The sequence below is a fragment of the Clinocottus analis genome, unplaced genomic scaffold (genome assembly GCF_023055335.1).
Source record: "Clinocottus analis isolate CAN_PGR_092001 unplaced genomic scaffold, fCliAna1.0.p SCAF_13, whole genome shotgun sequence".
Taxonomy (NCBI): Eukaryota; Metazoa; Chordata; class Actinopteri; order Perciformes; family Cottidae; genus Clinocottus; species Clinocottus analis.
Genome location: NW_027175854.1, coordinates 4793139 through 4804952, shown reverse-complemented (window position 1 = coordinate 4804952; position 11814 = coordinate 4793139). Strand labels below are relative to the sequence as shown.

The following is an 11814-nucleotide window of genomic DNA, read 5'->3' as shown; positions in this document are numbered from 1 at the left end:
GATGCTGTTAATGTTTTGTCCAGAAATGTAGCACGGTGCCCTAAGAGGCATCAAGTCCATACAACACTTCATCACAATACACGCACGCAGACACTTCTTTTTGATCATCTCCTCACAGTAAAAACGGTGAAGACCCTTCCCGTCCCCCCCTACACACACACACACACACACACACACACACACACACACACACACACACACACTCTCAGTCTCTCAGCCTGCACTCGCTGACACAGTGCTACACTTTCTCCTCTCTCTCACCCCCTCGCAGCCTCATTAGCATTTCCTTTCTGCCGGCCTTTATCGGCCGCTTTCCCGTTGCAAATCGGCCGAGAAAAGGTTTTAGGTCGCCCCGGGCGTTCAGGGGAGGGCAGCCCGGGGGCTAGACCTCGACCTCCCGCAGTGGTGCTGTAGTTCACACCCCACACACACACACACACACACACACACACACACACGCACACACTCGCCCTCTCTCTATTCTGCATAGACCAGCTGAGTGGGGTTGTATAGGACGGTAACATCTCCCACAAGTCTCGTCTAATCAGCCTAAAACTGCAGTGTGATCACAGAGCTGGGCCTAAATCGATCAGATATAAGCTACCAGCAGGAATAATCGAAGCGTGATGTAAAATCCTAATTGAGAAAAACGTTTGGCTATAGGCCCCTGCGTGCGGCACAGGGTGCTGAGCATCTTCGCAGTCAAAATTGTACTTTGGCATCGAGAGAGATGTTGTGTGTGTGGTTTTGGGGATATGTAAAAGAATAATATTGGAGAGAACAATTATGACGACACAGATGACAGTTAACAGCAGAAATGTACTATTAAACAACATATTATTTATTGCAATAAATTGAATGGAAGGCAATTTTAATTAAATGTTCCCAAAGTGTTTTATAATTATTTCACCTGTGCTTGCATTATACATTATTTGAAGTAAAGAATATATATTGTTAAATACTTTTGAAATTGTATTACAGAAATCAGGAGTCAATTTCTTAAAAAAAATCTTTTAATTTGTTTTTATTTTGTGAAAAAAAATATAAAGAATAGAATAAAGCATATTTTAAGAAAACTTAAATGACATCATTCCAAAAAAAATCCCAAAACAATACCACTTTGTTAACATTATTTCAGCCACTTTAATTAGCATTCCTAAGCATTATTTAAGCATGTATTTGTAAACATTTTTGTTCATTAACCATTTATTAATGTCTGTAACCCAACGTGAACTATCCATAACTTGCCTTTGCAGTATAAATAAATGTTATTGTAAAACAGATTTTTTTATAGGAGAAATGATGAATGTTGTAAGTAAAAAAAATAAAAAACAACCTACAATTTGTATTCTGCTAAGAAATGGTAATTGTTTAAACAAAGTGAAACCTTTCATCATATATTCCTGAAGGTCATAAAAGGTCTTTTTTGTCTTTCATGGTCATCATGGAATTGGGGAAGCAGGGAGATGAAGTTTAAACACCAAAATGCAGGTATTTGTACTCGCACCTGTTAGTCGGCCAGTCCGATCAAAGCTTCATATATTTCCCCTTACACCTGTCCGGTTTCATTTTCAAAAGCAGAATTCCCGTCTCACAGTTTCCACATTTTTTCTTGGTAATCATCTCTGTACTTTCACTTATTCCTGTGGACCAAACATCGATCCCGGTCAGACCTCACGGTGCAGGCTGACACCTCCACAGCAGCGACCAATGGGGTGGTGTGTTGTTGAGATGTGTGTGTGTGTGTGTGTGTGTGTGTGTGTGTGTGTGTGTATGTGTGGGGGGTAGTGAAGAGTGCAGAGGATGTGGAGAAAAGGCTGTTCCAGAGAAGATGTGACTGCGTATTCCTCGTTGATGTGCTATCCTCCATGAAGAGTAGAAATAAACACAACGTTGTCTTGGTCTTCTAGTTGGTAGTCCAGCTCCCCCTGAGGTTCACAGAACACACACAACATTCAATATGCAAACATCTCTCCAAGTCAAAGGAGAAATATCTGTCTTTACTAATACAAATGGTCATATTACTCCTGTGCTCCCACCGGGGTCCAATCAATGACAAACTTTTCATTTCATTTACATCCTGTGTTGCGTCCTGTAATTGAATCAATGGATTCAAATTGAAGCGTTGGTTCTGTGTGTGCATGTAAATATGTGTTCAGATATGAGACCCCAAGGACAAACTTGTCTTGCAGCTGCTTTCACGTTACATGAAACATTGACTCGGAGAAAATGAGCAATCTCGGTATCAGTGAGGCTAACCTGCCACCGCACACCAACAGTCCTGCATTAAATGTTAGGTATATATAGAGATAGGGATCTATGCACGGAGACATGATCTCCGTCGTTTAACACTATAATGGAAACACCCTGACAACGTAGGTTAAAAGAGCTTGAAATAAAAAAATTGCATGTTTTTCGAGCTACTGGAAACACACACACACACACACACACACACGTGCACGCACGCACACTCGCTCCACCATCTGACAGTGAACATGGCTCCCAGTGCTCACCATTAGCTCCCAGTCTGCATCATTGATAAGCACCAGTATCCCAGGTCTCCTGTGGGAAAACACACCGTTTTGAGTCAGACACATTTCCCAAAGGCAACACACACGCAACCACACACATATATGTGTGTGCAAAATATAGACCGGTTAGAGCAGAATGCCTCCACAGATGCACAGTAAAACATTTAAAAAACAAAAACACAGTGATGAATAAAAAAAATATCTGCATCCAATAAAAACCAATTAGAGTTGTCTTAAAACATAACTAAATGAATGAAAGAAGCAGTAAGATAAAGATTTAAATGATGTTAAACAAAACACAAATAGCCTCCTCCATTTATTAGACATGGCCCCAGATAAATATGTATTATTACTTAATAACTTTGTACAAATTATTACACTCACAGTTTCGTCAACAAAGTCAAAGAAGTCTTTTCTTTGCAAACACTGTCTAATCACAAAAATAAATACTAGTAAAATGAATTCACCTAAAAGTAACTCCAATTTATTTGCATTCTTCTAATTTTTTAATAGCAAAATGTAGCCAGACGTTGTAATTTTCAACACTTCACAGTATGAATTTAATAGACAGCCAGTCTTCAGTTTGAGAACACACACTGGTATATTTAAGATAGAACATTGAACAGTATCTGTGACTGCATGTGTGTGTTATGTTCATGTTACAGCCCATATAGGATCATAAACAAGCACATTGGCTTATTCTCAATAATGCCATGTACATTGAAACTGCTTTGATCTTTAAATATGCATGAAGCACTTGTATTATCAATCATTTACTCTGAAAATTGTTTTCTGGTTAACAAGAGCTGAATATAATGATGTCTCTTTTTAAAAAAAATAAGACATACATAAGTGGCGGGCTAAAATAGTAGCGAGATCATGGGGCGAAACAAACTGTCACTGACAATTAATGGCGGCCCAAAAATAACGTACGGATGAAGGCTAAAAAAATCCCCACCCTTCAGAAGAGGATAATGGGGGTAACAACAAACACCTATGGGCGCAGTGTTCTGAACATAAGTGGATTTATTTAATTTCTGAAAGCCAGGGAGGAAACTGTTTAGGTAATGTGGGTAGTGAGATAATGCCTGAAGCGGTTCAAATGTGCTTCTCTCCACCTTGATGCTCTATGACGTGGACGAGAAGGGCAATGTGAGAACCTGTGAGCACAAACATGCGGCAAACACACACTAAAAACAGGTCTGCTTTGAGAAGGAAAAAAAAAAATCTATATATTGTCAACTAATCACACACAGCACTTTTATATTGTGTGTGTTTTTTAAGATAATGAAAGAAACACCTTGATAAAGGTGTGCTCAAAAACAGTGAGTGCTTTCAACATTAAATACACGCACACACACACACACACATCAAATGTATACGGTTTATAGGTAGGCCAGCAATTCCTCCATTCATTGGTTAGGTGGTGCTATAAATAGTGCAGCACAAAGGCAGCTGTAAAAGTCAGCCAGTCCTATATGGCTGCTGTGAGCCCTGGACCCACACACACACATGCATACAAAGGCTCACACGCACGCACACACGCACTTGCACACAGGTAATCATCTTACTGAAACCCATAACCTGAAGGCTAGACTGTTATTTCCTTCCGGCATTTCAGCAGTTTTGAACTGCAGAAAAAATGCTGGAGAAAGCTCCTCGATTCACGATCTACTTCAGTTTCACTTTCATCATTCTACATGTTCTTATAGAGCGATTCTGATCAAATATTACAGCCACATTTGGCAGTAAATATTTTTGCTTCAGTGGCAGGCTGATGTGATGTATTACATATCCTTTCAGGTCATATGTGCATAGATCCAAGTGTGTGTCAAGTGCACACACACACACACGCACTCACACAGAGTCTCCCTGGACAAAGAGCTCGGGCCGTTCCTTCAGCAGGTTCCGTTGGATCCAGACCAGCAGCTGCTTCACGTCCCCTAGAACATACACACACACACACACACACACACACACACACACACACACACACACACACACAGACACACACACAAAGCCCATACACAGGCAGACAACAGAGGCCACAGGTCAGGGGTTAAGGGTCAAGGTGCACGGTTCCAGCCCCCTGGTCGATGCGACGCGACAGAAGTACCAGGCGGGACGAGGCTGTGTATATGTGTGTGTGTGCGTCTGTGTGCATGTATATTTATGAGTGTATGTGTATGGGGGGGACACTAGCAATGGGGGGATGGTTGACTGATGTCGATGGCCAAGAGCGACATTGTTCACCTTGGCTGGAAATAAATTAAATGAATGATTTGTGTATAAATCTAGAAACAACTGAACAGTTTAAATTATTATTATTATTTTTTTTAAAACAGCTAAAGGAAAAAAAAAGAAAAAAGAAAAAAGAAGTTAGACATTTTCCAAAATCATCTTTAAAAAAAACATAATGCAATGATGTTTCTCTGTAGCGTCACACTCGTAGTGAAGGTTTTTCAACGCAGGACAAATATAACAATCAGAAAATACAACATCAGAATAATTTCCTTTGTTAGATTCAAACATTAAATGCAGTGCTTCTGGCCTGAGCTTGGATATCAGCAATGCTTGATTTTTCTATGAGTCTGACCTCTTGCACAATCAGATTGACCTCGTCTCAACAATAGGCTGAGCCTCACTGACAAAAAAGCCACAAAGGCGATGATAATGAGAGGTTTTAGGATAAATCCCCACAAAACTACTAACAATGAATATATTAGAGTTATGGCTGTTGTTCACATCAAGATTCAAGGTGGTCTGAGAGCTTCTGGGTGTGTATGTGTGTGTGTGTGTGTGTGTGTGTGTGTGTGTGTGTGTGTGTGTGTGTGTGTGTGTGTATTAGTGCGTGGTGTGTTTCCTTAAATAAATGTATGTTATGTAAGAAAACAGCATCATAATATTATAGACACAAACACATTGCAACAAAACACATGCATCTCATATTTGCTTATGACCATTTCCTGTTTGTGAGTGTGCTGTGTGAGTGTGTGATCACAGCTGTCTTCCTAATGTACATGAGCACGACGCCTCGCGATAACACTTGAGAGCAGCACTGCATGAAAGCCATATCATACACACACTCACATTCACACACACACACACACAAACAAAATGAACAGTGTCGGCCTCCATGACCAGTTTGTGCAGAAACGAAAGAACCGAAGAGAGGTATGGAAACATACGAGGAGAGCGTAAATAAACAGAGGAGAGAGAGAGAGAGAGAGAGAGAGAGAGAGAGAGAGAGAGAGAGAGAGAGAGAGAGAGAGAGAGCAAAAACGTTATAAGAGAGGAAAAGAAAAGCACGGCTGCAGCAGCAGATGGAGCAGACGCGAGCTTAAGAGGACGACAGCGAGTCATTCCAAGCCAGGTGGGAGAGCGCTGAAGCCGTAACAGGCAGGAGCCACACAGGAGTTCAGCAGCTCCAAAGGAAGAGCTAACATCACAGATCAAGACTATGCAAAGACCACAGCTTTCAGGGTCTGACATTATACTGAGAGGAGTTATAAACCACACAGCTAACAATGTTTTTGTTTTTTTTAGACTTCTGTGAAAGAGTCATCTTCGAATGTTCCAAGTTTCATTTATTCAGCCATAAAATAGCAGACATTACCGTGCTTACTGATAAAGCATTAAATGCAAATAACCACAAGATGTAATCAAATGAAGTGCAATGTAGGAAGATGTAAGAACACATTTCACAAAGTTATAAAATAAATATCTAGAGGTTGAATAACTTAGCTTGTAACAAATATATTTATAGAGCTACCTGCCTGGTCACTGATGAGGGCAACTGACTGAGTGGATGATATGTGACGTACAAGGTGTGTGTGCGTGCGTGAGTGTGTGGACGTGCCGCCTGTGTGACGGGTGCTCAGGTTAATTGCAGTGCTGTCGGCCGGCTCAGTAGTATAATGATAGTGCTAGTTTCTACGGTTCCAGGCCTCCATATAAAAAAAGACAACTACTTCTCCCTGCAACACACACACACACACACACCCACACACACACACACACCAGAGAGGCCGTGAATATTGACCTGCACCTCTGCAGAGCTAAAAACAGAACTAATCACTACAGCAGTCATAACTCCTTCTTTGTGGTGACTCCTTCTTTTTTTTTTGCTCCCTCTCTGCCTTTTAACCATTGGTAATTTTTCTCCACCATTACCCCTTGTTCGCTCTTTCATCCTTGCACCCATTTACTTTTTCATTTGCGCTCTCCCTCTCTCCCTCATAAAACCTGCTCTCCTCCCCTCTTTCTTTTCGTCATCTCTTTCCATCTTTAGCTTGTATTTTTATTTCCCTCCCTCGACACACACACACACACACACACACACAGGCACACATGTAAAAAGTTGCACGTAGAAAATAAATAGGTTGTCTTAGCTCAATACACAGATCAATAATAATTCAGACAGATTTTTTATGACAGAAATAGTCATCAGGCGCTGCCCTTTTATTGGCTTTCTGGTAAAAGATTACACATAGGGCAACCGATGTACGTCATCCAGAAGCTAAAGGACTGTTCTAAAAATGGAAGACAATGTAAAGAATTTCAGAGAGAGCGACGGAGAGGTGAAGGATTTTGAAAGTGCTTTGTGGCCCAGGTAGAGGGGGAAAGAAAATGAGGGAACAAAACGACAAGCGAGAGGGAACATGCGTCACAGCGCCTGAAGCATCTTGGGTTAGCTGCGTTGCGTGGGTAGAGAAAAGACACAGAGGGAGGAGAGGGAGGGAAGGGGAAAGGGCGCCATTTTGACGCCAATTCAAAACCGTGGTCGCTTTTCTTTTGTACATGCAGTTTTCCCCCTTTCTTCTCCTTTTGCTTTTCTGTCTTTGTGCGATTATGACTGTCATTTGAGGGGGGATGAGCGATCCATCTTTCTGCTGATGCGAGGGGCGAAGGCTGGGTGATCCTGAGACCACAGGGTTTTGTTATGTGTGTGTGAGTGTGTGTGTGTAAGAGAGAGAGAGAGAGAGAGAGAGAGAGAGAGGGTGTGTGTGTGTGTGGGGGTGGGGTCTTTCAGTTGAGGGTCATCAATCACCGGCTGGGGTCAAAGAGAAATACGGAGGATTCAGAACCAATTATATCTGCCTTCACCCCTTCTGTACTAACACACACTCGTGCAAACACACACACACACACACACACACACACACACACACACACACACACACACAATAGGGCAAAATTAGTTCGGAAGGACATTTTCCTTTAAAGATGAAATTCTTAACTGTGCACAACATGGTAAAACCACGCTCACACACACGCTCACACACACGCTCACACACACACATCCGCTGGTGCAGCAAGGTCATATCTGGCTGGCATTCCATGTTCTGGTCAACTTTTGTCTTTTTGTTGTCGCGGTAACATCAGCGCCATGGATGAACACCCTTTGTTTAGTTAAATACCAAAGACACATATTTCTCTCATTTGTTCCCCCCCCCACACACTTTACCCTCTAGGCAACTTGCATTCACTTCACTTCTCTCCTCATTTTCTCAGTGACCCGGGTCCTGAACAAGGTTTGGGAAATAAAATTGTGCTGCAGGCAGGTTTTCCCTCGACTCCTCCATGTGAGTTTGTGACCCATATTGGAAGGAGCCTGAATCCCACCGCAAAATAAAATCTAATCAATTTCGATCCGGAGGTAGGAAAGTTTTTATGAACCAAGAAATGAGCACACGCCCGCCAAGTCAGCCAAAATGATCTTGATCGCACCCAAAAGTTATGTCACCCTGCTGCTCTTTTGTAACCAACAGAGAGAACATAGACTTCCCCTGTTGGCTCATGTACTACGTGTTGTTACACAGGAACACAAACACTGGCATTACCAGCGGGCAGCAGGTGACACAAAGTGAAAGGATCCATTTATGGTGAGGATGGAACAGCAGAATCATGGAAGACGTTGTGACAGAGAAGTGCAACGATAAAGATACTACATGGCTTGTTTACATTGATTTTTACATCACAATAAAGATTGCATCAACATTGAATATTGACCATACTTCTTCCCAGATTTTTCTGTCGTCTGATACGAGCGCACGATATGGCACATCAGTTAAAATATTACGCACGTTTTAGTGTTCTGTTATAACAGCGTTGCGTTAAAACAGCTGATATGATGCAAATGTTCAAAAAGACATTAAAAGCTATGACCACTCCACTAAATAGATGGATTGCAATATATGTCCCCATCTTCCCTCAACAAATACTAATAAAAATGAATTTCCACGTTGTTCATATATTATTAACAAAGGCCAAATCTATAGCTCCAATATCCAAGAAGAGAATGTATCTCACGAGACTTTCTGGCTAAATTGATAAAAAAATAAAACATGTATTATGTGAAATCAAGACAATACTTTGCATTTAAATGACTGCCAATCATTTCCAAAACTTAAGTAACAGACCTAAAAGCCTCACAGAGGTGTATTGAATCCTGCATCACATTAAGGGCAAAACTGTGAGTGATTAATTGTGAAGGACTCTTTGAATTTCTCTTCAAACCATCCTACCTGCATGGAAGCCATTGGCTTTTATTGATTTCAATCCATTATGTCACTCAACTCGATAAACCTGATGTGTAATTACTCACTCTGAACCCTCAGAACTCATTTTAAATTTATTTGGTTTAACATCTCATCACTTACCAAAGCAGCTAAAAACATGGATTTATTTGAAAAGTCATCAAAGATGGCCTATTTCTGTGCTGGGGCTTGAGGGTTGGTTGACCACATTGCAATAATGAAACAGTCCTTTTAGACAATTCTAACCCGAGGACAAATAATACGACGAACTCAACTCTGACCAAAAACCCTCATTAGTAACATTTCTCTTCCTGAGATGCAGCTGTTTGACATTGGCTCACTACAGTCACTACACAACATATATCTGAGAGAAAAGCATCTTGAAAATGTCACTGTTTCACAAGGAGGCTCTAATGCTGAGATGCACAGACAGGTGATACTCACAAGGTTCGGATTGGCTTGGAAGAGTCACATGATGTTTCTTCACACCATTAAAAAGCAACTCCGCTCCACCGCTAGACAAAAGAAAAGAGTAAGATAGGACAATTAGGTGTGTGTTTATATGGTGTTTAAATTTGTCCACAATAGATAGAACGAACATGTCATGAGGTCTGCTGAGGTAAGAGTACTGGAACATAAAAATGTGGTTGTTGTTTAATATAAACATAAAACACCTTCCAGTTAAAGAACATCAATTCAAGTGATCAGAAAGGTTGCAGGATTAAACTCATGTATCCCTGGTTTCGGTTTCTATTATTCTGAGACTGAGGCAGTTTGACAAGACAAAGAGAAAGCTTTTGTATGAAGTGTGTCTCGCTGAGGAGACTTTGGACTTTGAAACAATACATCAAGAGACTCTGGCAGGAGGATTCAGCTGCCAGGGTTCAAGTGTACAAGCTGCTGCATCCCAAAAAAGTGGAGGATGTTGCATGATGACCAGCATAATATGTCACGCAAGAGGAAAGCACAGCCGTTTCAAATATTTTGCGGAAGGTCCAAGTCAAGTCTCAGGTCTCCTTGAGCAAACTGTCGATTAAGATTTAAGTCTGTTATTTCTCTGAATGCTAAACATCACACTGCAACAGCTCAGGTTAATTTTGCAAATCATTGAGCAGGACAGCTTGATGACAATTTTGTATTTTTACAGGGTTTTGCATCACTGTGATGAAGTTGACTTGTCTGATATTTAAATTGATTAGATCAGCCAATAAACAGACATATTTGTCTTGTCATTTTACCCATGTTGAGTCAATTGTTTGAAGTTAGTTAAGACTTTTTATTCATAGGTCTGTAATTTCCTATTTTTTCCTGGTAATAAAGATCATCAGCTTATTTGGCAGTATGTACGAGGGCTGGTACTGTTTGACTGTCGGACAACTTTACCTGACAAACGTCTGAGGACCAAAGTACAAGTGATCGACAGTGTCGCAGATCTAACACACCAGAAGACTTTCCGGGATGCAAGAGCTTAGAACAGATAGTAATTTTGGAAAATAAAGACAAAGTTCTGAAATAGTTTTTTAGTCGTTTTCGTCAGTCGTTGGGTTGTCGAGTCGTACATTAAGGAATTTATTTGCTTATAATCTCAATGACAAAAGAACTGACGGATGCACCAAGAAAATATGAATTTATTATTGGAAACATTATTCCCACATTCATTACTTTGCATGCTTGTTATTAGACATTGTCACATTTTGCCCCGTTCTCTGAACTGTGATTCACTGGCTAAAAGTCTTTCCTATGAATTATTAGTATAAGTTCCTTTCTATGTAATAATAGAGATCTATGAGACCTGACATGTAGTTTTACATTCTTAAATTACATACAGAGTGATAATGGACTTTACTTATCCACACACGTTGATGTCTGTTGCTGTCATATGTATTGTTCAGCAGCGAAGCACAAATCAAACCCCTTTGTAGTGAACCAGGTCCGACTTGAGATCTACATTTTGACTCGCGCTTGTCTTCCTTTTATTCTGCAGGTCGTTGATTGTGTTCACAAACTCCTGCACATCTGGCCGAGCTGCAAGAGGAAACAGGAGCCGACCCAGTATGAGCTCATAGTTTAAATGGTTTGCAGCACGGTCAGAAACAGGAGAAAGTTAGTGACTTTTGTCAGCTCTGTTGCTGTGTACCGTGATACGAGGGGTTTCTCTTTGGTCATTTTCTTAAACGGGTTAAGCCAACACACAACGTCTCGCTATTCCTGTCAACTCACAGAACCCCACTGTAGTGAATATGTTATAAACAAACTCAAAACTAGCAGGCAGCTAACTTAGCTTTCACACTGATTTGAGGTAAGCGAAGGCGGACAATACCAACACTAACTAAAGCAAAGTTACGCAGCGTCCTGTTCCCGCAAAGCTGCTCACAGAACAACAACACCGGCAAACTAAATTATCTTTAAGAGCTTTATATTCGCCTACCCAAACTCCAGGTGAATCGCTAAGGGCGCTGCCATATTGTCGGCACATGCAGGAAGTAGTGGGGAGGGTAAACCGGATATGACGTTTTGCATGGGATTTTTTTTCTTCTTTCCCCACACAAGAGGATACGTCTGACTTCAAACCACATTTTGGACATTTGTATGTATATTTACATCAATATGGCAAACTGAAAATAGACAATTCGAATAATAAGGAAATTAAAAGGATACATTTGTCATGGTCAATGATACTTTGTATCACTTTCTCTTTATTTTTAGAATATCGTTTTACCCTGGTATGGACAATTTTATGTTTA

At 40.8% G+C, this 11814-nt stretch overlaps 1 protein-coding gene across 1 annotated transcript; it reads right to left on the bottom strand.

The window, feature by feature from the left end:
- Nucleotides 1-1110: 1110 nt before the first annotated feature.
- On the bottom strand, nucleotides 1111-11548 carry urm1 (ubiquitin related modifier 1). The gene is made up of 5 exons (XM_068574452.1): nucleotides 11499-11548; nucleotides 9515-9585; nucleotides 4393-4474; nucleotides 2514-2562; nucleotides 1111-1928 (listed from the first exon to the last, which is right to left on the bottom strand). Exons 1-5 carry the CDS (start codon nucleotides 11531-11533, stop codon nucleotides 1860-1862), a joined length of 306 nt encoding a protein of 101 aa, XP_068430553.1. The 5' UTR covers nucleotides 11534-11548; the 3' UTR covers nucleotides 1111-1859.
- Nucleotides 11549-11814: the final 266 nt, after the last annotated feature.

Coding starts and splice junctions, on each gene's coding strand:
- urm1 (XM_068574452.1), bottom strand. CDS start 11,533: ATGGCAGCGCCCTTAGCGATTCACCTGGAGTTTGG. Junction 9,586..11,498: donor GCGATTCACCTGGAGTTTGG/GTAGGCGAATAT, acceptor TCTTTTGTCTAG/CGGTGGAGCGGAGTTGCTTT. Junction 4,475..9,514: donor TCCAAGCCAATCCGAACCTT/GTGAGTATCACC, acceptor TGTATGTTCTAG/GGGACGTGAAGCAGCTGCTG.